This window comes from Cygnus olor, chromosome 10, assembly GCF_009769625.2.
Source record: "Cygnus olor isolate bCygOlo1 chromosome 10, bCygOlo1.pri.v2, whole genome shotgun sequence".
In the NCBI taxonomy this organism is placed as follows: Eukaryota; Metazoa; Chordata; class Aves; order Anseriformes; family Anatidae; genus Cygnus; species Cygnus olor.
The window spans coordinates 3,950,166-3,977,655 of NC_049178.1; the positions used below are offsets into that span (position 1 = coordinate 3,950,166).

The following is a 27,490-nucleotide window of genomic DNA, read 5'->3' on the forward strand; positions in this document are numbered from 1 at the left end:
TCCCTGATAAACCTCTTGGCGTTCACACTCCTTTCCCTCGATGGCAGAACTGAACAGGCTTCAGGACCGCATGTCAGAGCTTCGAGTTAAAAGCTTTGGGATGAGCAATTTAACAGACACGTTACCTGTCAGTGGGGCTGTTGTCACAGGCGGCTTTGTGTAGAGATCAAAATCAACGTGCCGTTTGTCCCAGCTCCATCTGTCTCGTGACAGCACTGGCTCCATGTTAGCATGCAGAGCATTCGCCTGCCATTTCTAAATTAAATTTGAACCCCGTTAAGTAGCCAGGCTAAAATCACAAGGGAGGAGTCACAAAAAATAAGTTAGCTAGATTTCTGGGCGATGAGCTAACAATTGCCAGACTTTGCTACACAAGACCACTTCTCTCTGCAAGTAGCTTTTCAGCTTGTTCTGCGTACACTAGAAACATGGCAGGAATATTCATCCTCACAATGGTGAAATACAGTTCAACTTTTTGTGGCCCTCTGACTACTCGCTGATGAAATACAGGTTAGATTAATCAGACTAAACTATCCTTCCTAAACTACAAAGTAATACCCACTCTGTTGTTTGCCCTGTATTTTCAATGTTTTACCTAAAACTGTGCAGCTAAAGGATAGCTGAGTGAGTGCTGAAACTGCATGACAATATTGTAGGAAACTAGACAAACTCCAAAAACTTGTTTGCCTCCCACAGGATGATGTGACAAATGAGGGGCACATTCTGTGTTTGAGAAGAAAAACAGAAATGTCTGTAGAAGCAATGTGTGAAAATCAGACTGCTTCCGAATGGGATCCTAGTTTTCTGCTTTTGTTTGTTCCACCTTTCTGGTAACACGTGAATTCAGAATCAATCTCCATTACAAAAACGATGCTGGTCATGTCTGTGAGGTCCCCGTTTGAGCAGAGGGAGCCTCCTTCCTACTTTCTCTCAATGCCACAGCTGGCATTGATGCTACCCAGCTACCAGCACTGCCAGGTTACACTTAGTGTCATTCAGGGTAAGACATCAGCTCTCTTCCCCTCTCTCATCCCATCCATAGGTGCCAATGGTCAATACAACATACCAGGCAACCCTTAATCCCACACCAAATGTCACAGTCTCCCATTTACTTCAGTCCAGTAACTCTGGAGTCAATCAACGGCTGCTGCACTGTAAGCCTGCTACTCCTTTTGCTACCCCTTTTTCAGCTTGTCAAGTTTTCCATCCTGTACTGCCCAGCTCCCCTCCTCTGTTTCGCCTCTTCAACAAAAGGCACCAAAAATTACACCGCACTAACTTGCTTCGGTTACTCTTGATCAATGAAACTTCTATCCCCCATCAAGAGAAGGTACATTCCCCAGCATCATGGGACAGAAGAAAGCACTCTGTTTTCATTAACTCTTTCACTTCAGCTACACTCTAGCCTTTCTGAGAAACTATTGTCATTTGTAGGAAAAAAACATATGGTAAATAAAGTCTGAAAAATTAAATGAACACATTCTTGCAAAATATGGTCATCGAAAGGTAACAAGCCTCCAAGCATTCAGCTTGTTCCACTCTGTGCTGTGACTGTGTTCAATTAATTTGGCAAAATTGACTGATCCTGATTATTATAATAATAACAACAACAACAAATGTTCTATCCCTTTATTTGCTTATCTTGCCAATTCTGATAACATACAATTCTCCTGCCTAACAGCAGATCACATGTGCTTAAGCGTGCACAATGCTGAATGCTGAAGACTGTTCAAAACAGGGAAGAGTTAAAACTTTTTTTGCTGGACCCCACTTGTACATGTAAATCAAAACATATACACTCCATTAATACCTATTAAAACCCATTTAATACTGGCAAATAGGTTTTCTGTATGTGTTCAGAGCAGAATTTGCGTATCCAAACAATCACCTGGGTGAGCTAGGTTCTGATGTACCCAAACTGCAAATACAGGTGTCACCCTCAAAAGAGCTTGCCTGGGCTGTATCCCTCAAGAGCAACTTCCAAATGCTAAAGCAGTCAACCTCTTTCAAGCATCCTAAAATGCTTCAGTTCACTTCGGACAATTCATTTAAGTTTAATGTTACCTGGCTTAACTCCTCCAGACGTGCCTCGTCAGGCATCTGAGGGTGCAGGTTGCTTTCAATACTGCTCTTAAATCCAGGAAATACAAATCCATCTGGTGACAGCCACATGCTCTTGGATTCTGCAAAGGATTCCTTACAGGCAGCAACCACATCAACTGGGTCAAATGTAGCTGACAGGTACTCAGGACAGTAAGTGAATCTGTTCTTTGGTTCCTACAAAAAAAAAAAAAAGTTTGTTTGTTTTTGTTAATGTGAACTTCCCTTTGCTGGGAGAGGAAAACGTTTCCCTGAAAAGTACAATCTAAGACAGAACCAGCACCATTTCATTACTTAAGGCTTCTACTAATCATAGATCAAAATTATACAGGGAGAAGAACCATCATTAAATACTGAGAAAAATAATTTTTGTGTTTTGTTCTATTATGATCGAAGAATCAATTTACTATCAGGTGTTATAATGGGATCTCTGAAAAATAATCACAGAATGACGTACTTTTAATATTATTTTCATTTACTTATGGTTGCAAAAAGAATTTTAGCGCATACTGTGTTGTTCATGGGTGTAACATGAACACTTTCCACAGAGCTATAATAGTTTCCACTAGCAGACAGGAAAATAACATTTGTTATTAAGATTCAAGCCTGCTATTCAGACAAAAGCAGATAAATGTGATTCTTCAAATGTGTTCTTAAATATATTCTCCAAATCACTTTATATTGCATACTTCAACATTGCAATTACTCAAATTCTTCCACTTATAAACGTGTGGGACTCCAAACTGGAAAGATTACCGAAGTCCACACTCAGAATTAGAGTCCAAGTCATGGGGAATAGACAACCTGACTATAATGCACAACATTAAGAGCAGAATTTCACACAGCAAAAAAGAACACCACTTCTGGGGTACCAACGTCCCACCCTATGTACTAACACAGAAGTTACCGATGTATACCTATTTAATTCATCTCTCTTTTAACACTGCACATGTCAAGCTAAGATCTTCCATTTACATGTCTCAGTTCACCTTTGCCAGTTCCTGGCGAATATATTTCTTTGCAAGTTCTGCAGAATTCAGGCTCTGAGAGCTGTAGTTATAAACAGATTTGCCATTAACAGGATAAATCCTGAAAGCTTCAAACTTTGGCTTTTTCATCTTTCCTTTAAGTTGACATATAGCATCAATGTTAGCCTGCAAATAGAGATTACATGTGAGTTCTGCCTGAATTAGGAATGCAGAGTGTTACAAAAAAATTACAAACAAGCAACCAATACTGTAAACATTAAAAAACTTTAAAAAGACATTAATATTTTAAAACCCTACATTTACATATTTAGCGCTCAACAGTTCTTTGTTAATAAAATACTCGATAAAAAGACACTATTAAAAAAAATAGCACCATTTTTTCTACAGATTAGTCTCTCATTTCATCCTTGCACACGACGTGCTGTGAGACTAATGGCACTGTGCTGGAGACAAGCACTCACCAGAGAATGACTTCTACTGCAGACCTAAAGAGTTGCTCTGGAGCAGATGCTGGTCTTCATCAGATGAAATAAGATTAGTTCTTTCATTTCTATGATTTTATTAACACCCCAGCAATTACAGTTACATGTGTAACAATATTCATTACGACTCTTCAAATTTCTCTGTTGACACGGTGTAATTAAACCCTCATACCTTTTCATTCACTTAAGAACATTATTCAACTGTGTTTTCTGCAGTTATGGCTTTGAATTCAGACTTTGACACAACAGATGATTACAGCAAAAGGGGTACACTGCATTTTGGATATCAGTTCCCTGTGACAACATGAAAAGCTCCCTAATCTATTCAGTGCTTTAACTCCAAAATATTTTTTTTACATCAAAAAGTCTGAAAAGGTTACTTTATCAGCTATTAAAAGAGTATTTCATATTTTCTCATCTACAGAGGACTTCCCAGTCCTCTTTCTCTCTTGATTCAAGAGCATGTATAAAATGAAAACTGGTTAAAATACATATACTGGGAAGACTGCAAACTTCAGACAAAAAACAGAATTACCTTACATATAACCTACATAGAATACTTGGGCCAAAGAGTGCTGCTGCTTGCGTCCTCCTGTGACATTATAAATACAAGTACCAGGAACAGTTAACTTTGTTTTCTTTTCTGGCCTCATCTGATTCTCCTTTATCGACAGACCAAATGTGAAAAAGGAAATACTCAGAAGTTAAATGTCTCTCAGTAACTCCAGGACAGTACCCTCATGTAGAAGCATAGCTTTTGACGTCAGGTAAAACCTCTTTGTATTAAAAACATTCACGACTATTCTTCGCAAACCATGGGATGGCTGGAGTCCTCATCTAAGCAATGTACTCCAAAACACTTTAGACTCCCTGGAAACATACATGATCTCTCTTCTTGGATGTCTATATGCACAGGAAAGGTTTTAGTTTCAATGTGTTTTCCCTGAGGCAACAGGAGGGGCATATGGCTGCTGGTAACAAGCCAGAAGGTGTAATAAAAGTCTTCAAAATTTCTTTAAAATTCTACTCTGTCTGCAACTGCTGGTTTTATTTAGTTAATCATTCTGGTTGTCCAAACACGAGTAGGTCTTTTTCAGGGCAAGAGAAGGAAACAGAATTTTTATATGAGCTTAGCTGGCCTGGCCCCACACAGCAGCTGAAGCCTGTGTAACACACGATAGCACACTGAGGGAGCTATGGAGAAGAAAAGGACAAAGAAAAATAGAAACCAATCTCAAAACGAAAATGACAAATCCTTTAAACAATTAGTTTCCTTACCACTCACACACCATCTCCTCTCTTTACTTGTAAGCACTAGAGTTGCCTTCCCCCTTGAGAAACGGTCACTTATACACAAAAATTTACTGTGCACTTTTTAATAATGTTCTTACAATACCTACAAAGACCTCAGGAAAGTTTTTAAGTCTAATGAGCCACTGTTTCAAGAGAAGGAGGAGGTGATTAAGGATACGAAGTTTTGCTAGGCTTGCTTCTCATGCCCCACTACTCACCCTAATGTGGTTTCTCTCAAAAGACATTTTTTCTGCCATTTCTTTCTTCCACTTCAGATACTTTTCATTGTAGTTGTCTAATGAAGAATATACTGTCTTTTTCTCTCTGCTAAATTTTTCTGATAATATACAAGCATCAGAGGAAAACAAGGGCATAGGAGGTTTCTGAGTGAAGAGATCCTCATCAGTTAATGGTACTCCATACTCTTGACTCAAGACTGTGATCATTTCTGCTGAGGGCAGCAGGTCCCCATGAATCACATCCCTCAACCTCTTACACTGACAGAGGTAACTGAGCCTACAAACAGACATCAACACGTTATTAGTTTACAAAATCTTTACTGCAATCAAATCATTACAGTTAAAATTACTGGAAGAAAAACTACACAACCTTCTTGAAACATCTGTTAAGAAGTTCAGGTCAGCTCAGTCATGCTAGTGTTTGGCAGCAACAAAGAAGGTTAACAGTTAAGTAAAAGTATGAGGAAGAGTCTAGGAATGTTGCTGACACTAGAATTAGCTGCAAGATAAATGATTAATTGCTGAATTTCTCTACTCTCCGACTGGAAAGGCAATAAAGCAAACTCTCTTCATGCATACTGGTTCTAGTGCATGATTCTTATTTATGCTGAACAGCCACTATATCTATCCTGCCTTGCCTCTTTTACATCTCATTCTGATCAACTTTCATCCTATGTGCTATTCACGATATTTACCTCACACGAAAGTCACATTTAATTTCTTTTCAGTAAATTTGGCCTGCAAAGCCTAGCATTAATGCAAAGGTGGTTCTAAATACATGACAGCTACAGAACACCATGCGCACACACTTTGTACAGACTCAAATTCCCACCCTCTCTGGCTCAGGCCATAGCAAAGGCCAAATAGGCTAAATAGCAATTTAGCTGATAACTCAATATAGTATTAGGATTCCTTCTTAAAACTGGAAGTTTATTCACTCTTTTTTTGAATTACTGTTTTGACTAACGCTAGCAGAAGGAAATGTATCAAGAAGCAACAGTTTCTGCTCTGCACACATTAAACCATGGACTGACCTCAACAAACCAAAAAAAAAAAAAGACATAAAAAAGCAGTCCTGCAAGTTAGAGACTCTCTTGAACACAGTTCACCATCTGCATATGCCAGTGAAGAATTTGTTTGTATTTCTTTGCATAATTACTGACACAGAAGAACGAGGCTATGGCAAAAAGGACTAACATGCTAGAAGCCTGGCGGCTGTCTGTCCCACTCAGTGTGGCAGACACAATTCACTCATCTGTGATGGTGGGTTGCTGAGAAGAGCTTGTGTCTAGAAGAACACTGTTGTTAGCTACTGAAGTGGCTTAACTGCAGCTCTCTGCAGCAACGACTGCTATGAAGTATAGTGATCATTCTTGCAGCCTCACTTCTTTCTATAGGAAGAATAAACACTTGCATTTAAAATTACCCCAGCCATCCCAAAACCTTTACTTTCACAGCAGGAACCTCACCTGCAGCTATCTAGCAAGTTGTGCACAGCAGCCAACGTGCTGATTTTTTTTTCCCCTGAAAGGAGATATTGCAAAAAAATTCCAAAAGAAAATTAACCACCAAGTATCTAAAATATGCAGCATTACATTATGTTCTACCTCAAATATTTATTTAGCCAGTACATAGCTAAAGAAATAAAGGTATCTGCCAGCCATTGCTGAAGGAAAAAAAAATTAGAAAGGACTTTTACGGACATCACAGTGATGGCCACCAGTCACCTTCTTATTGCATTCTTTTCCTCACCATCTCCTAGAACAAACTTGAAACAAATTACAGATATGTGAAGAGGTTCACCTGTTATGTGCAGATCATTAAAATGAGTGAACTTCAGAACTTTAAGTGTAAAGTTAGAGGTTTTGCTCTTTGTTATCTTAATGAAGTTAAATTTCATTAGTCATCAGCAAATAAACATCTTGAACATATGTGGGTCAGCCAACGGGTAGAAACAGACAGGTACATTAAACGAGCCTGACAAATTAGAGGTGTACCATGTTTGTTTTCCAGCAACTGCCCAGGCAGTGTGACATATGCAAAATAAAATTTGCAGTAGGTGGGTAATCTAGACATAACACACATTACTGAATTTGTTTTAATAAAATGCAAGTATGTGGGAGGGCAAATGGGAAGGATGCTATGAGTTTGCATGTATATTAACACATTAACTATCACTTAACATCACATTAAAAATATTTTTTTATGAAATCAGATTGATGTCTAGGAGACATTTGCTCTTTCTTGTCTCAGGACTGAATATCCCCATTCATTTCCTATAACCTTTGCTGAATTTCAGTTCAGAAGTTAATTTAAACAAGCCAGTCATTTAATAGCAAGAAAGAAGGCAATCACAGTACACCTCTGCTTTCTAAATTCAAGTTGCTTATAACGAAGATGGATGGGACCTTTTTCCACCTCTCATGAGATGTGTCTTAATTTACAAATAAACAAAAAGACACGCAAGTAAAACTTTTCATAGATTTATAAATTATATAGTGTATGCACGCCTGACTTCATCCACTCCTTTTTAATCCATCTCACAAGATGTAATGTCAAGATGTTTTAAGGCTCATAGCTGCAAACAGTTGACAGTGTCAGCAAACAGCTGACAAAGCGAGCAACATGGCAGAGATCCAACAATAAATCATGCAACAAAACTCCAAAAGAGAAAGCCAGGAAGAGGAAACAGATTCTCTCCAACTCACACTGAACTCTTCCTTTCTCCAATTACCTTACCAAAACTATTGGTACCTTTGATCCCCCACTAAGCAGGGAATTAAGAATTCCCCACTTAGTTCAAGTGACTTTCTGGATCTATCAAGTCCTCCTCCGTTACTCAGTCCTATACCACCTTCTCTGAGAGAACAGAGCAGAGAACAAAATCCTTACCAGCTGGTGCTTCTGACACCAGAATTTTCTTTCTTCTATTTCTATTACAGTCAGGTATGTTCTGATGCACTATCCTACTAATCTTCTTTTCTTTCCTTCTAATCCTACTACTCTTCTTTTCTTATTTTTTTATATATATATATATATATATATATATATATATATATATATATATAAACACTCACCACTATCCACTTAGCACTTCATCAGTATTTAGTAAACCATGCTCTTCTGACTTACCATATCTCATCTAGAATCTGAACTACCCATCATGCCCACAGATTTCTTTCATCAGGGAAAAAATAAAAGAATATTACTTTTTATGTGAAATATTCACTCTCCTTTCATAATATTTCACTTCCTAATTTCTTGACTACAAATCTAGAAGAGTCATACCTGGACAAGGCTTGGAAACATGCCCAAGGAATCATACCTCTGACATAAAGCAGAGGCTGTTTTACTATAGTGAAGAGGGGCATACAGAGGCAGAAATGATAAAAGATGGCTTCCAGGTCTGTATACAGGCGTTGACTGAAAGACAGTTGTGAATTATATAGTATTTCCAGTTGTCCATCTTCATGTCTGTAAGTCCTGTAACAGAGTACCCCAATGGCAAGGTTAAATCCATCAGCCCGTATCTCAGGTTTCCTCAGTTCTACAGTACAATTACTCTCTCTCATGAAGCCGCCTTCCTTTTGTCCTTTACATGGAATGTCTTATTCTACAGCCTTCTCTTCACATGAACTGTTCTGAAAAAATTATTATGGGCAAAATCACAATAACAATATCAAAATCTTTATACCATGAATGATTTGAACAGGTTTTCTTTTTAAACCACATCTCAAAGGAAGCTCATCTCAGTTTCACCAGTGTTATGCTCTTTAACAGCCTTATTATAGCTATACAAATGCATTATATAAATATTTCTACTAAAAATACCAAGATTCATACTGCAGCAGTAAAACAAAGCTTCAGTTTAGGTTACAGGCGAGCACTCACAAGATGTGACTTTTCATGCAATAAGTAATTTCAGTAATTGCAGTGAAGTGACTTGCAACGAAAAAAAAAATACCAGAAAGCTTCAACATGTTACAGTGCTAGATAAAAAAGATTATTTTTTAAACATGAGATGTGACGGAGACCTTCTTTTTGAATTTTTCATATTTTCCCTAAACATAAAGGTAGAAAAAGCTTGAACTCCAGCTTTCTCATGGTGACTTTGCTTTAGATCCCATGAAGTATTAGCAAACAATGATAGATATGACAGACTTTCCACCACGCTCTCCCCTGGACAAATTCAACCAGAAGTGTGTTTGTGTGCCCAGGACAGAGGTATGTGACGAACGCAGAAAGCATGGGGCTCCACATGGGTTTAAGCGATATGAATTACACTAAAACAACACGTGCTATGTTAGTTGGGCATGTACTTCATATATTGTTTGTTTCTTTAAACTGTACTGTCTTTACTGTTCAGATCCTCAAGATGTGAAGTGCATTAATCTCATTTTTAAAATAGAGTTTAAAGGTGTTTTGTTGTTGTTGTTTTTGCTGGTTTTTTTTTAATCATTCTCCTTGCCCTCTCTTCCAATTACATGTGAAAAATTGCAGAGTTCATTTTGAGAAGCAACATCTTTCAGCTGCCTATTTGGGTTTATAAGTACATTCTGTACCTTGTATCCATGCACCGCTACACAGCTGTGATAATAAATTGCCTAAAGAAGATAGCTGTTGTCAAAGATTCTTTATATAATTTTACACATTTACTTTGTCCTCTATCACTGCTCTCAAAGAAACTTGAAATTGGAACATTTCATAATTACCCTTATCTTCTTTCTTATGCATGCATACTGACTTGTTACTGTAGCTAAGAGAAAGTACTATTAATAATTCACTACACAGTTTTACACAAATTATCAACAATTAAATGGAAACATACTATCATCTTTATCTTCTGTTCTTGTATGTACAGGAAATATACCTCTCAATTACATGCCCCAAGTCTAAGAGCATTCAAATTAAACTTTTGAGGTTCATACCAGCTCTGAGCAAAATAATGGCCAGGATAAAAAAAGGAAAAAAAAAAACATAAAGAAAGGAAGATTAGGACATTTTTGTTTTTGTTTAGAATTGTCAGACTACGGTGTTGTTCCCACAAGCTATGTAGTACCTTAACAAAAAAAGTATGCTATGCCTCAACAGTTTTGAACTAGTCACTGAGACTGATACCAACTAAAACCACACACTAAACATCAGCTATGTACTTGACCATATATCTTGTAAAGAAAGGGATGGGAGAGGTATAAATTAGATAAAAATCCCTGAATCTAAGGAAATACCTGATGAAAAACTTCATTCTTACCTTTCAAAGTGCTTATCCCAGAGTCTCTTGATTGCCTTGTCTTTTAATCCCTCCAAGACAAAGAGATGAGTTGCTCCATCCAGTAAGTGAAAACCAGTAACAACATCCAACTCACAAACCTTCTCAAGTGTGGTTTTCAGTATTAATGCAGCAAGAGCCATTCCAATTATGTGTACAGGATAACTGTGCAGCTGGAGGGCATTAGCATTGATTTCTGTAATCTCTTCCACCAAATCATGTAATAAAGATGAATTACTGTAGCCAAAAATGTAGATTATATAACCGTATGGGCAATTTGTGACTTGGGCATCAGCAATTTCTGCATGAATTCCCAATGGCACTGCTATTTCCACTCGTACTTTCAAAAGTGAGTCTGATTGTAGATAATGTCCCATAGGTAATAGAGAAGTATCAACAGATTCTGTTATTTTCTCATTTTTATCCTCCTTGTTGAAAGCACCTGTATTTGGAACTGAACAGCTATGAATGGGTGCACTGATAGCCAAGAACTTTTTACCCAACAACAGATCTGTTAGACTGACTTTAGCTACCCCATGTGGATGCCACACTTTGCTCTCCATAAAAGAATTATAGATCGTGGATTTGCAAGCAGGGAGGCTCACCTCACCCACTTTTTTATCTGCTTGATCCTCCCCAAACAAACACGGCATTTTTGTGTTGTCTTCCATGCTTCTATCCCGATCATGAACTTCAATCTCCAAAGGTGGACCTCTAAGATACCTCTTTAATTCCCCAGGTTTCATTGTTCCTGTTAGAAGTACATTCACATCCTTAAAATAGACATGAGTTCCATGGATTTGCCCATGAGTTTGATGAGGTGGAAAGTTGTGAAATTTGTATTTGCAGTAGGTGGGAATGCACAATCTCTAAAGAACAAAGAATAGGGAGAAACAGGTTATTTGCAGATTTATGTTTTCCTCTTTCTTTTTAACCTCACAGAATCATTAGCTTTTCTTCTAGAGAAGGTAGGGGGGATGCAATTCATGGCACAAACTGTGTGTTTCAAGGTAGCAAATAGGTCATTCTACATGCCTAGATCCTAGGTTTCAGGAATTAACTATGCCCTTCGTTTGCTTGTCCTTTTTTGCTTTATCCAAAAACAAAAACAAAAAACAACAACAACAACAAACTCCTTGTTTCTAGATCATTAAAGAAGCATGCAGGAGGGGACTGCAATGGTTCCTAGATCTCCCCACCCCCCACCACCCCACATTCATTTGTAGAGTTTGAGGCCTAAAATAAATGCTTATAGCTGGAGTTAAGAAAATTCAACAGTTATCCAAAGATACTATAAGGAATGGACAGTATGATCTCTGTTATTAGGTATTTGGTTACTCATTTAGGGGGTAAATAAAAGGGTCCATTCCACAACACTCATGTTTTTTCCGTGTAAGCGTTCATCAGCATTCCAGCAGCCTGCACGGAGCAAAGGCTCCTTGTCAAGGACCACCCTGACAACTCCTGGCTTTCAACAATTCTTGATTTCACCACATTTGGCAAGGGAAACAGTCAACTTCTGTGATCACTCTGCAGACTGCAGAAACTATGAAAGATTAGAAATTATGCAGTGAAATATTTTCCCTGTCACTTTTCATAAATCCTAGGCCAATTTGCCTAGTCTGTCATAAAAACCCAGCAATATGAAATTCTATCACAGAATTACATGCACTCATAAAGTTCCTGACATAACATTATTACACTATTTTCACAAAAACAACAGAACACCCTATTAACATTAAGGACCAGGCTGATGCAACTTGGACTGGATCTTTCATATACTGTTGCCTTATAATTCCACCTCAACTGGGGAGCCAATGAAATAGCTCCTGAAATTAACGACCTTTTAATTTTAATCTCACTTTCACATCCACTATACACAATATTCAGACAAGAGCCTTTTTTTAATAGCATTTCTTTAAGCCTAAAACCCCATACATTTGACAAGAAAACATATTTTCTATCTCATCACTTAAAATGTACAAATATAAGACCAAACCCCTTGAACTATATTCTTACCAATATAGACCTTTTTTTTATGCACAGCATTTTTCAACATGTGAAAGGTTTTGTTTTGTTTTGTTGTTGTTGTTTTTAATCCAGTAATATTTTTAACACAATTGTTGTTCTAGATGAGCCAATCAACTTGTCAGCAAGTTGTTTTAGACAATACAACACAGTGACTGAACTACCTCTCTGGCTTACTCAAGATCCAATGCTCAGAAATCAAAATATGATTACTACATATAAATTATTGCCCTTGGAAAACACAAGGACTATTTTTTTGTTGCCAGTGCCTGTGATACACAAGCACTAATCTGGCCACATCTCTTTCAGGAAATCTTAGTCATATTACCCAATTTTGTTACTAGTAAGGAAAGCTCTCTTTAAAACTATGTCCATATTTGAAGCAAAGATACCTGAGGGTAACAAAGGATTTCCTCCAGACAGAAATAGTGGTGTATGTTACCTGCAGCACTTCTATTGGTACAGGGGTGTTTGGGAGACAGGTAGCCGAATAAATCTTTATAATCAGTGGGTTCAATTCATGTCTTTGTCTTTCAGACAGGAGAGGTGTTTCTACAGTGAAAGTCGCATAAGCATCTAAAACTATCGGATTATTTTCTTCCAGTCGACTGATCACTGATTTTTCTCCTTTAAACATACAAGACGAAAAACCATTAGACAAGCAGTCCCATCAAGGCATCAATATGTGATTATATTAGTAAAAAAAACCTCCACTGAATTTGTATTAAAATAAAAGTATTATTTTAACTGCTTCAAATATTATCTTTTACAGTGAGGAAGTAGTCTCCAAAACCGTTAGTAGCCCTATTTAAGCTATCTGTTGAAAGCACACAAGTTTCTTTTTGAAGATGCAAATATACAGTTCACATAAACATAAATATTAAAGCAGTTCCAAGACTCTTCATCAATTAAACTCTTTATTATAGAAGCACCTTTAAAATTTTTGCTTCTGATGGTCATTGTCACTCACTATGTCAAGATACATCAAATTTAATTTTTCTCTTCTCTTCCCTTGCTGCAGAAGTAACAGCATCTTACCTGTTAATACTCTGCTAGCCAAATACAAATTCAAATTCTAAAATGTGCTGATGCATGCAGCAACCCCTGAAGATGTATGCCTATCTTTTTCTTGTATTCCTATACCTAAATCAGGTGTACATTATGCCACACATTTTTAATGAAGTGGTTCTGGACAACTGGATCTAGGTGGCCCTGCTGGAGCAGGAGGGTTGTACAAGACAACCCATACAGGTTCCTTCCGACTGCAACTACTCTGTGATTTTATGACCTACCATTTCTTTGGAGGATGGAATACAAATGTCTTGCTTCTCTGAAGGATCAAAGAGTGCAAACACTGTGGACAAGCTGAGATAATTACTGTGGAGTATTTTAAGAACTGCCAAAACACAAACTTACATGTTTGGCAGGATTTTTATTACATTACACAAAGGTGTAATGCAATAATCTTATTTAGAAAGTAGCATAGCAGTCACCCAGAACACTTCTCTGCAGAAGCTTCTTCCCAAACCTCTACTCAGAAGTACATTTACTTAATATCCTATTCAAATAAAATACAAAAGAGACTTGAATTTTGACTGTCTATGAGTTCAATGTACGTAAAACCACATTCCAACAATGCTGTCATGAAAAAACACAAGATTTTTTTGCCAGCCCTCCAAGTGTTGAAATACCTGACTGTTGCACAGTAAACAGTGAACTGAAACACTAGCACAGAATGACTGCATCTGGATCCACTTGGGCATCTACCAGCCGTTGTGAGCTACCCTGCACTTTGAGGTAGCAGTGACATGCTACACAGTGGCAACCCCTGTCCCCTCTATCACAAAACATTATTGTCTGTAGATCCAAAGGTTGGATTGTAACTACGACCAAAAAAAGTTAATCTCAAATGTGGATTATGTTAAACACTTCAAGTAAATAAAGCTGCACATCTAATATATTAGCATGTTTCTGTTACAACAATGTCTGCATAAATCAGATTATTCATATACTTCAGCAAATGGGTAATAATAGAGAAAAATGAGAGAAATGAGTGAGAAACTTTAAATCTACCCTTGTATCAGCAGGACAGAACTACAGGCATATGCTATAAGAAGTTACTAGGCATAGTTTCTAACACCTTTGATGCTATGAAACTTAAATAGTGACTCAATCTACTCTTAAGTTTTTTGAGATGTCTGCCCCAAACCAGGTATTTAAAAAAAAAAAAAAGGAAAATACATAGCCAGCACCTGATTTGTTTGCAGGGAACAAGCACAACCACAGAGATAGCCAACAACCTCCATTTCTAATGGCAGTTAGATTTCCTTGGCTATTTTCTCTCAAATTCTATTCCATGATTAGTCACCGTGGTGTTACAAGAGGCATGGACCACAATGCAGTAATGCCACAAGCTGCTCTTTCAATCTTATGAGGAAGAGCTGTTCTTAGAAACTAGTGCAACAACACTTCTTCATACATACATATTTCAAAACATATTTCTTCCTGGCTGAGTGCTGGTAGGCTTAAAATAAACAGAAATTGATCTGATCACTCACTTAGATGTCAACACAGAAGGATAAGCAGAAAGGGTATTAGGCATGATGAACAAATAGAGAAGTCACCAGATTTTAAAAAATAATAATACAAAATTGTAGCTCTATGTGACTTCAGTTCCTGTAGATGCACTTGAGTTAGCCATTATGAGAGCTGTGTTATTGCCACAGAAACAGCTTCACCGCAAGTGGCTTTGCTACCTTCATATATACACGCAGCAGCTCGTTCCGTGCTCCGCGACACTTAGTATTTCTGTCTATATGCACAGAAAAAAGGGAAGACTTAATTCACTGCACACAAAAATAGCACAACACATTAATACTGAACGTTAACCTTCTTACAATCAGAAAGTCACAGAAATAACCCACTTTCCTCTAACCAACATCCCAATTCTAACACGTTCTGAATAGAACAGGATACAAGAACTTACATGGGCACACTGATGTCAGCCTCCCCCAGATCAAAACCAAATCCTAAATCTTTCTTAACCTGCCAGCTTTGAGACAAACCATGAAATTCTGTAAGGATCTTTCCAAACAGTTTCCAGCAGCCAGACCCACCAGCATAGATGCTTCCGAGGCAGAGGCATGCAGTACACCTAGCATGCTGCTCCCTGCCTGCCTCTTCATCGCAGAGTAATACCTGAGAGGAGAGGCATGAGGTCCAACTGCAGCGAAGCAACGTTGTATTTCTTTGCTGTAGTAGCATCAACGTCTTTAGCAGCAGAACCTCTTTTACCTGTTAATGGAGGGCAGGGTTAGACTAAATAGGAAGGAGGAAACATCTTGCTGCCATTAATCAAAGAAAGAATTTAAAATTTACTGTAGTAGTAGGGTGACACTGAGCTATGCCACCTTAAACACTTCAAAACTGACATAGGCTATTAATTCAGTATGCTTAAAACTCCACTGTACAATCCACTGTATTATATATATAATCTCTACTTTACAAGAAATTTAGATTTGCAAAACCAGGCATTAAAATTTCATGGTATTGCCAAAATTTACCTTTGCCACCTTACTACTCTTCCCTTTCATATATGCATTGTTTCAAGAAACCTGTACTTTTTGACTCCACATCTACAAAACAGAAATAGTGCCACTCCTTTACCTCACAAGTGTATCATAACGGTAAACTTATCAATATTCATAATTTACACAGATGCTAAGCAATTATTCCCTAAAATCCTTTTGCCCACATTCAATCTTTACCCAACCAGTAAAAGCACAACCAATCCCAGCCGCCACCTATTTAAATCCTATCTTCAGATGCCTTGCTCAACAATTTAACTAAGTAAGCACAGAATTTCAGCAGAAGTAGCTTATGCATAGCAAAAGAAAAAAACATGCAGCAAGTGATCACAGCAATTTAAAATGAAAACTATAGAAATATTACTGCTATTGGTCTTGGTTTATTGTTACTCCTATAATAAAGGAATGGAAGAATGTTTTAATTCATTCACTTTTTTTTTTTTTAAACACCTAAATGGAAAGAGAGAGAGGAATGCAATGAGTTTCTGAAGTTTTTTTCCCTTTTAATAACAATAGTTACGTGACAAGAAGTACTAGCACTACCAAAATTGCATTGGTGAAAGAAAAACAGTGCACTGAACATAAGCAAAATGATATACAATACATAATATATACAAATATACAAAACGAGATATACACACAGAGAACTCCCTACGATATGTGTAACTGTTTATCAAAAGCTTGTAAATGGAAAGTTCCAACTGCCTTAATCACGAAAGGAATAGCGAGTGGAAGTTTGAGATCGAATTGTGTAGAACAGATCATTTAAGGCATGGGTCTCCAGTGTCATGGGAAAGACAGACCTAACCAGAGCCACAAAGTAAACAGGGCAGATGTAGTTCAGGGTTCAGCTCTTCAAATAAATTCCTGAGCTGCAACATGAGCTGCCTACCTCCATTTGTGCGCAAACAGGAAACCTCCAAAATGCCTGCCTATTTATCTGCATGCCCTGTTTTGCATTAGTGTTTTCTTTCCTGCTCTCCAAAAGGTCTTCATAAAAGCAGGAGCACCAAACTCTGCCAGTCAATGGCAAAAGAAAGCAGTCATCAAGTGGAGATTTGGTTGACACTACTGGTGCATTCACTTATTTTGACAAAACTACAACTGAGTATTATCATTTGTTCCCAGTGACGCTTACTGATAAGCTAATGTTTTTTTTTATAACGTGTACCAGGGCAACATGGGCAGCAACCCTGTGATGCCATGCTAGCTCTTGGCCAGACAAGCATGCTATTTAACACAGGTGATTCAATACATGCTTCAGTACCCATTGCTGCTGTGGTTATCACCTCCTCCTCTCTCTCACAGGGCCTTAGTCAAGTGAGACTCTCAAATGAGAGAGCAAAACATCACTCAGCAGGACTGTGCTTTTTCATTTAACAGCATGAACAAGCACTGGAAATAAATACGGGCTGTAAACCACAGATGACTTCTTGTGGCAATAGCAACACAAGTGATACGAAACAACAGCTTGTTAAGTTCTCAATTGCAATAGCTGGTTTAGCTCCAACATTAATTTTTAAATGTTATACAAGTTTCATCATTGCACACCTGAGTCCCTTGCAAATATCCATCACTTTACCCCTGGAACAATGAAGTGATGGGAAAAGCCCATCATCATCCCTGCTTCATAATACTAGCTAAGGAATCTGAAAGTTTGATTAGTCATGGGAGAAACACAAAAAGCTAATGACAGGACTGAGACTAAAACACAGGTCCTGTAACATTTACTTCTTTGTTTTAACCTTGAATTCCTTTTTAAAAAATAATACATTAACAGAATCCCATATCTACCTTTTAAAATCTAGTCCATAATTCCATCCAGAACTTACCATTAATGATAGCTATTTTGTCGGCTTGATACATCAGACTTCCCACATTATTGGTTGTTTTTTCAGCTTCTGAAATTATATTTCCTGGAGGTCCAGCAACTGCTTTCTGCTTCAGAAGTTGGGCCTTATCCACAGATCTGTCTTTTGCAAATATCACACCTCTGAAAACATGAAAAAGATATGGTTATTTAAGAAATAAAAAAATAAGAAAAAATAAATAAAGCCCTGACATGCTGATGATTCCACCATTAAAAAAAAAAAAAAAAAAGTCAAGTCTAAAAGAGTTCAACTGCCAGAACATAAATGTAAAGATGATCAAAAAACAAAGGACAGCGACAAGATACATGGTCCTTCTCTTTTCAGTAAGAAACCAAGTAAGGACCTGAAGAGATGCATTAAGTAAAACACATTGTAGTACATATTGCAATGCTTTACTTACAGATTTTTCTCTACATCTGATTTACTCTTTGAGGAAAGAGAAATGTGTCTATTCCTGTTCACATTTGGTGTACACTGATACAGTTACAGACAGACCAGAAATCTGGAACAAATACAGTTTTGCTCTAGTATAAGAACAATTGTCTTCTTAGGGGAAAATGCAGATAGCAATGCTTTTGCTTAATTGTAGCATTAACCAGCTTCCCAAATTTTCATATCATCAGACAGTGCTGTAAATGGTTCTTCAGGAGACATTACACATTTTATTCCCTACCAATCTGATGTGTTACTGCTGCTGAAAAATGAGGATTAATCAGAAACAATAAAAAAGCTGTTTAAAACATAAGATTCTCATTGCATTTTAAATTTCCAGAATAAATAATTTTGTTGTCCTTGTCTCCAGTTCTCTGGTATATATTGCAAAAAAATATATATATATAGTTATATATTGTTTATATATAGAGAGAGAGAGAGATATGTAGGGTAGCAGCACAAGACATCATGGTAAAATTGTTTTACATGTGAAGGGCACATTCAGCCCTAAAGATTCCTCACAACATGGCAACAGTTGTTACACAAACGATATTCATTTATTTTTTTAAAGACTTTAGTTAACCTAACACGTATTTTATTACTAATAACATAGACTACCATGTCATCTAGTCATGTCCAAGTAAAACCAGTATTACATACTTGGGACACAAAGTATGTCTCCCTGACTACTGCCTCCATAGCTTCTCACAATGATTACTCTAAAGATTTCTGGTGCTAAAGACTGTCTTCGGTTTATCATATTTAATCTATGAACCTGTCTGTATAGCATTTGCTCTAAGATTTATTAATATGTGCAACATCTTCCATTTATCATTGGCATTAAATCATTAATATGTCTTTTCTTCCTCCTCCTCTGAGGGACTTTAATCTAGGAGGCCTAAGTTCTTCAGTTGCTTCACAAACTTTATTTCAGTTCAGACAGACATGTTCAGTAACCAATGAATCAAGACTGTGGCTGTAAAACTGGAAACACTGCATTTTTATAGCACTAAAAATAAAAATTCATTACACAGATTGTCAAGAATTTCCCAGATAACTCCACCTATCCCTAGAGATGTTTCCTAAAGGGTCATAATAATAGCTGGGGGTGGGGAGAGAGAAAGCTTTTTGTGCATTTTTGCACCTCTAAAAGTGATCAACATTAAACATAGTTTTCTAAGGTCTTTACATTCCTGTAAAAAATACTGTCAAAAGTGTTTATGTATGGTTACCTAAGTACTGAATGACAGACCATCAAAATAATCGCTTGGGGAACAAAAAATCTAAATAAAAAAAAAGTTTACATGTGGTTTTAAAAGTAAATGATCACACTAAGAGAAAAACAGACCTGCTAAAATTAAAATCAATAAGCTGTTTCTTTTGTATCAATAAAAGATAATCACTGCAAAGGGTCTGAGGCCCTAGAGACCATCACAATATATAAGAACTGCCAGGTGTTGGGACTAAGTGAAGGAAACTGTACTGTGCAGTTCATGGAGGTAGTTCGGAATTTATTGCATTTGTTGGAAATCTCCCCACTGCACATTGAAAAGGCATACAGGATATCAGACCATATGTGGGCATTTACAACAGTACTGAGAATTTTTCTGGAACCAATTTGACTAATTTGACCAATTATTGTGACTATCATACTTCCTTGCTGTAGAGTTTTGACATAAAATGAGGGACGAGGGAAAATAATTCTTTAGAAAAGGAGATTCTTTTCCAGGTATGCAAAAAATCAGCAAAACTTTGCCAAGATAAAATTGGTAAAATATAACCTTCTGGATCTCAGATTAGCTTTCAGGGTAAGCGTAGGCTGCTTGTCAGATAACTCACTAGTCCTTCAAAAGGAACGATCATTGCTGTAATAATAGTTCTTTGAACATGAAGCTGGAAAAAACCATCATTCTTAATACAGATGGAATAAAACTGTTCAGGTATATGACAGAGCAATAGTGATGTACATTAAGATAAAATGTCCATTCATTTTATCCTGTTTGAGCTTCACTTTCAACAGATACTCTTTTCCAGAAGAACTAATATCCTGATAAATATTCCTACGTAGCTCTTGTGTCATTGGATTGTAACACCTCTAAGTATGTTTCCAGTAACCATTTTTTTGTTTTTAGAAATTTTAGAAATAATATTCTATCTAAAAAGGATTTATATTCCAACTGATCTGTACTGAAAATTAAGTTTGCATGAAAGCTAAACACATGCTCCTAATTTTGCAAGACACTGATCTCATTTGTTCCTGTTTTACCAGAATGTTGTTACTGGCATGACAGATGGTATAAATACAGGCAGGCAAACAGCAGCAGCACAAGGAACTACTACACTTTAGGAATTAAACGGGACAAATATCTTTATATCTTACCAATAAAGATGCCTAAGAAATGTGCAGCAAGTCCAAAGGTAGGTAATGCCCTGGATTTCTACATTAAATCTTACGTAATATGGTCACTCATTTTTGAGCAGGAATGATGCCCTCATGGGACACAAAGCAGCAAAAATTCACACTCAGAAATACATAGCTAGATTTCACCAATGCTATTTTTGGAATAAAAAACTTAGTTTCAACAGCATCTTTTTAAGGATAGTTTTAGACTTAAAGGAAACCTATCTGAAATATACTAAAGATTTTGCTTCCATGTTCAATTTAACATTCTTGCAGAATTTTTTCATCTCTACAAATGCATGTTTCTTTTCTGCCACACAAAACCCATACCATTTGAACTAAAAGATTCACTTACAGATGAACTGAGTTCATAAAGCTGTGCTGAAGGCATTAAGAGTCCTTTCACTGACTTCATTATCTTTTGATCAGGGTAACATGACTAAATCTTGTTCAGGAGAGATTCTTAAACTAGCATAAGATTATAAAATGAGAAAGCACATCACAGAATACAGGATTGTATTAGTTATTTTGTGCTATCAACACCAATGCATTTTTTAGAAGCAGATCGTGACCCTTGAGAAAGTAATTAAAGAGGGTTGGTTTTTGTTTATTTTTTTCAGATGACATTCTGGATTATGTAATTTGAGATACACCCTATTCATGATTCATTTCTATTTCAAGTGTAAAGTTTTCCGCTATGAATAATACCCAAGAAAAGCATGGATTTTTTTTTTTTAAGTTAAGTTTCTCAAGGCTTGAACCCTTTAACCTTTCTATAATTTTAGAAGGTTGCATGCTGATCGTTAGAAATTTACCACTGGAAACAGTTATTGTTTGTTAGATCAGAAGAATGAATAACTGTTCCTAAAAACAGAACAGAAGAAATAAGGAATTATGCTACGACAGCACTATAAACTCAGGACTCTCTCACTTCTTTTGGAAAAATAATCTCATGTTTATATCAACTTAATTTAGAGAGGACTTTGATCCAATAGCTATATTCATATATATTCATAGCTATAGGACTGATTCACTGAGTTCACAAGCCAGCAAAGCTTGCTTTGCTAGCAAACTTTTACTGTTGAGCTTACTTTACTTTCAAAAAGAATGAAGTACCCTGAACAAACCCCTCACCGCTACCCCTGCGGCCCACTTCTCAACACCTTCAGTTGAGCAACTAGTGGTAGACTAGCTCCCAGTTTCTCCTCCATCTAGTCTCAGTGAGCCTATCTTACCCCACAGGATCAGAAGTCACAAGACACAAGTAAACGGAAGAAAAACACGCACAAACAGGTCAACTGCGCAAAGTCTGCTGTTTTATGTATTTTTTTTCATAAGCAGCTAAATATATTGTAACAAGCTTGATGTATATCAAAGGGGGCATTAACACTTCTGCTCCTCTCCTACAGTCACAGCAGGCATGACTGCAAAAAGTACTGGTGCAACAGTTAACCACTTCTGAAACCATGGTATAATTATAACAAGGTTAAAAAAAAAAAAAAGATACCGAAAAACATTTACATACAGTCAACTATAGTTTTAACACATTTTCCAAAGCAAGTGCAACATTCTTACCTCACTGTAAGGACGTCATCTGTCCTTGAAGGATGTGGTAAACCATAACTAGATGCTCCTGCTTCATTCCAATCTGTTTCTTCTGTGGAATTAAAACAGGTTTCACATTTGTTAATAAGTATCTCTATGTTTGTTTAACTCACATCAGACTAAGAAAAGCATCTGTAAGCTCTACTAAATAACAGCAAGAAGCCCTATGCAAGCTGTATTTGTAACTCAAAACCATGATACATTTATTTTTTGTGTTCATGACAAGGACATGCTTTTCCGATAGCTATCCTAGTGAATTAGAAAAAAAAATAATAATAGTGACAATATTCCCAGTGTCCAGATCTCTTACACAGAGCACATATAGAAGTGCCCTAATATTTGTTCAATGCTTATATATGCCAGAAGTTTGGTATACTATACCTCACTTCAGATGTCATTTATTGAAAAGCAGTCACAGATCTAAGTGTTAATTACTCAACATTTAGCATCACGATGTATCAGCCTTAATTAGAGTGAGATGTATGTCTTAATTACAGTAAGATTAGAGCAAATCAACACTGTATGAGTGGCAAGAAGAATCTGCACTTAAAGAGCTGAATAAATTCCACACAATAAAGAACTAAATTTGCCACTATCTGCAAGTAAGCAAAAATGGAGCAATGGAATATTAGGTTTTTACCTATTATATAAACAGGACATTGAGAAATTATAATTACTTACCTATTTTACACAGCACAAGTAGTTGTACACCAAATAGTGCACACAGTTTATCAAGGTCAATGAAAAGAAACATAAAGAGACCTTCAGAGCAGTCCTTTCTTCCTTACAGTAGGATGGGTTTGCATTGAACCAAAAAAATTGGATTTTTCCATTCATCTGAACTGTAAGCTAGATTCCTGTCCTTATCTCCCTGAACACTTCGTACCTTTGCAGACTTCAGTATTTGGTCCACCAGTTCTCTCTGGACCCATCACTAGATGGCACTACTACCAAAATGCAGATACATTCTGCCAGTCTAATTACACCAGGAATTCACGTGCTCCTTTGATGAAGCATGTCATGAATCGTTAGAAAAATTAAAAACAATTTTAAAAGACAATCAGATGAAGCCGGTGACACAGTGCTCCCCAAAAGGATACAATGAGTCTTTCATCAGATACTAATGTAGGAGGAAATCATGTTATCAACTGAATCTCCAGAACCTTACTGCAGTTCCCTCTGGAGAATTCTACCTAAACACTTGACACGTCCCAAGATTTTCTGTCTGTAGATCAAACAAAATAATAGACATAACACAGAGAGAGAATTTAGGTCTTAGTTTTATTTTCACCATTAAAATACAAAATTAAGGAAAAAAGTGTTTTGATACCATATGCTTTCTGAGTTCACAGCAGAGTACTTTGCACAGTTCAACAGTGCCCAGGCACAAAGAGATCACAGGGGCCAGCTCTCCAATCAAGGGACTTAATAGGGCCCCAAAAGAAACAAAGGAACTATCAGCAGCATTTAAGATTTGGCTACAAACAACACTGCCACTAGATGGAGAGTTTTTCCCCTTCTTTGCTTAAACGATGCTGCCACTGCTGACCACTACACCAGATACTTCTATTTGCAGCAGCATTGCAGCAGTTTCTCAACCGGCACAGGGAAAGATCAGATCACTAAACTGCATAAAATCGGGATACCCACTTATGTCAAAAATATATTTTCATACTTCACCACGCACTAGCAATTCAAAGGAAACAACATTCTGCTGCTGGACTTCAAGTAATTACCAGCAACAGAGAAACAATAAGAATCTAGAAATGTATGGTCTACTCAAGCTTCTAGATGTTAATGCAATCACTTACAAATGTGAAGCAGAAGAAAAACCCTCATGCTTTTTTCTAGTGTCCGTTGAAAACCTTCCATGAGCCAGCTAAATCTCTTCTGTGTCCCAATTCTCTTCCAAAGCTATTAAAACCTTGCTCCAACTATAGTGTCCTCAGACTTACTGCAACACTTTGCTCCCTCTGTAGATCCCTGAGTCCTGTTCCTGCTCACCCATTCCTCGAGGTGCCAGTTACATTCCCACTCCAGTTCAGCCCACAAAACAGTTCCAGTTCCCATATACCTTTGACAGGAAGGGCTGAAGACTCTTTCTGTGCTTTGGATTTCTTTGCTTCTTTAATTTTTGTACAGCTGGGTGGTGGCTGACTCTCTTCAAAGAATTTTCTTTGCAATAGCACTGTGTGTTTTACCCCACCTATCAGGACAAGGAAAAAAAATCATTGATAGGGACTTCATTGCTTATTCTGCTTGAGACACTCAAATTTTGAGCAATCATTTTCCCCTGGTACGTTCCCCTTTTCCTACTCTGTAAGAAACCACTCCAAGATTTCAATTCTGTTAGTCTGGAAATCAAAATCAGCAGGGTTATCTCAAAGCCCGGAGAAGAATCTAGCATAGAACGTTCCCCCTGTGTACTATAAAACAATGCACATTTGGAGGAAAATGTTGGGGCTGGTGAGGTTTGCAGCAACTCCCAGAATACTGGGCTTGCACACGGGGCAAACAGCCCCGGCAGTGTGATGAGCGGGACCTCTCCATACAGACTCCTCTGCAACAGCGCAGCTTCAGGAAGGAAAACTTTCAATCCTTTGTCTTGCCTTGCCCCCATTGCTAAACTGTACAGCAGCTGTTCAGAAAAGAACAGCTACAGATGAGTTTCCACTCCTCAACAACAGCTACAGAGGTGCTCAATCTCTCTTACAGACATAAAACAAATGCTGTCAGAAGTTTCCATCAATTGCAAACCCCATTTGCTCACAAAGCCCACCACATCTGAGCGAACATTCGTTAGTATCAGTTCAGTTACAAAGAAACCCAAGCCTGTATTAACTGGCATTTGAAATCTTGTAACATCACCAACTCTCAATCCATTTATACATATGGAAAAGAGAATATTACAGTATTTAACTAATAAATTAAGCATATTTTAACAGTAAAACTAATTTCAACAGTAGTTCAGACTCTTCAGAACAAAGCATACCCCACTTCCTATGTATTTTATCTTATGGTTAGTTAATATAATAAAGATTGAGATCTCATTTCATACATGTCCATAAGGAGCTCTAACAAGGTCTCTCTCTAATTAAATTAACTCAACTAATAAATCAACTAATAAAAATTAGCTCAATTACAAAATAGATGTATTTGACACCACTGACCTACAACCAAAATTGGCCAAAATTGAGCCATAGATTTAAGTTACAGGGTTGTGAGAGGTAACAACAGAGAGAGGTGAAACAGAAAGATGTGCAGCACAAAACCCAGCTGTACAAGTTTCACTTCTCAGGACAACTACAAAAAAAAAAAAAACACTGAAAAAAGCACACTCACTGTACCACTACTATCCAACAGTCTCAAATAACTCTTTAGTTTACAAAGGTTTAGACAATAGTCCCAATTGTATTTTTCTGCTATCAAAATTTTCAGAAACTGATGCATTCATTAAAGTGCATCAAAGTACATATAAGCCAGAATTATTTTAGTGAGAATAACATATGAATAATAATCAAATAATCTCATTGACAACTTATTAATAGGTGCAGTCACTGTTTCAACGCACATTTTATAATGTGTCTGTTTGCACTAGACTTACCAACAGCCTCTGCATCTCTTTCTAGAGAAGAAACAAAGCTTGGTTTACTAAGCCTTGCTTTAGAAGAAACTTTGTCCTTGGCATCCCAGAGTTTTAAAGTTATTTTGTGATCCCTTAGTTTTATTAGATATTCGTTGGTGACATTGATATCAGTACTATGGTTCCATGATATCCACATCTGGTCATTTTCAAACCATGGCATTATAGTCTATGAAAACAAAGATGAAAGTCTTTACAGAAGCTGACCAGTACAGAAGAAATTATATTCACATGCTGACCGCTGTCACCACTGCTCTCGAAGTGTACATTGCTTATTTCTCCAGCTCATGCTGGATCTTACGTGTATCCCCTTTCTCTATGTCAGAGCAGTATATTTTGCTAGATTCATACAAAGCAGTCTTATCAAGCCAAGGTCTGATATGAGACATGAGGTAAGAAAAAACAGCCATTAAACTGTTGTTCAGCATGACATGGTGGACTGAATGCTTAAAGGAATACTATGAAAGCTAAAATATACTCTTTAAAATACAGAATCAAAGCACAAGCATTAAACTTCAGATATAATGTGAATGCTGGTAATCTCTAAGAACAAAACGCTCATCAGAGTTGCCAATATAACACATTTCAATCAGAAATTTCACAAGAGAATTTTGTTTAAGAAGAATCTCAAACCGATACTCAGAAATAATCAAAGTCGGCCGTTAGACTGATTGTCATGCAAAGACAAAACCCGAGAGCATACAGTACTAGATGATCTCATCAAATCTACTCTGTGAATAGGAGAATATATGATATGGTGAAAATCCAGTAAGTATTCATGTAAGAGAGAAAAGCAGAATTTTGTTCTTAATGTCATTTTAAATGTCATCTTTCACGTACATAGACACATATACAATGTGCATAGCTAGATTCACTCGCAATTCTGTATTACAATGAAACTGGGGCTAATGTGCCAAGACAGCCTCAACTTCTGAGGTCAGTGTGCTATTCTGTAAGGTCACAACTGTATGGTCTCAACCTAGCAATTCTTATTTACATTTATCCATTGTGATATGTTTGGTATTTTTCTTGACTGTTCCTTTCTCTTCCCTCACTTGCGTTTTATTATACTACCAAAATAAGCCTCAGTATGTCACCTAACATGGAGAATACTTCCTAGAAAATTCTACTTTTTGTTTCAGAAGATGATTCTTTGCCATCCAGCTACTTCTACCTCCATTACTTTTTCTCCTTCAGAACACTGCATTTCTTATGCTTCTTTTATAAGTTATTCATGCTTCAACAGCACTAGTTACGTAGTTAACATGACTGTACTAGGATGGTAAACATATATGTTTACCATATAAATATATATATGCTTAATAAACAAAAAAGATATGTATGTTATACAGATTGTTTTAAGTCTGTACTATAGGCTAAATATTGACAGGCTTGTTATATGACATTTTACCTCTACCCATCCCCATTTCAGAGGAATTTTCAGTTTCTGCTAATATTTTCTGAGGTCAGATTGCAGCGTATGGGATTTATATGTAAACAATTTACTGTGTGTCCCTCATCTTTCCACCCCTTGAAAATTCTGCTTCAAGT

General features: G+C 37.0%; 1 protein-coding gene across 5 annotated transcripts in view; it reads right to left on the bottom strand.

The window, feature by feature from the left end:
* CFAP92 (cilia and flagella associated protein 92 (putative)) overlaps positions 1-27,490 on the bottom strand; it is an 81,816-nt gene that overhangs the window by 5,738 nt on the left and 48,588 nt on the right. For all 5 annotated transcript variants that reach the window (XM_040569103.1, XM_040569102.1, XM_040569101.1 and 2 more), the window contains 12 exons: positions 25,901-26,108; positions 24,371-24,502; positions 22,267-22,348; positions 17,820-17,980; positions 15,599-15,694; positions 12,843-13,027; positions 10,355-11,241; positions 8,392-8,586; positions 5,083-5,380; positions 3,090-3,254; positions 2,065-2,277; positions 126-255 (listed from right to left, as the gene is read on the bottom strand). In XM_040569103.1, the coding sequence (XP_040425037.1) occupies positions 126-255; positions 2,065-2,277; positions 3,090-3,254; positions 5,083-5,380; positions 8,392-8,586; positions 10,355-11,241; positions 12,843-13,027; positions 15,599-15,694; positions 17,820-17,980; positions 22,267-22,348; positions 24,371-24,502; positions 25,901-26,108 (2,752 nt within the window). The remainder of the gene's footprint in view (positions 1-125; positions 256-2,064; positions 2,278-3,089; positions 3,255-5,082; positions 5,381-8,391; positions 8,587-10,354; positions 11,242-12,842; positions 13,028-15,598; positions 15,695-17,819; positions 17,981-22,266; positions 22,349-24,370; positions 24,503-25,900; positions 26,109-27,490) is intronic.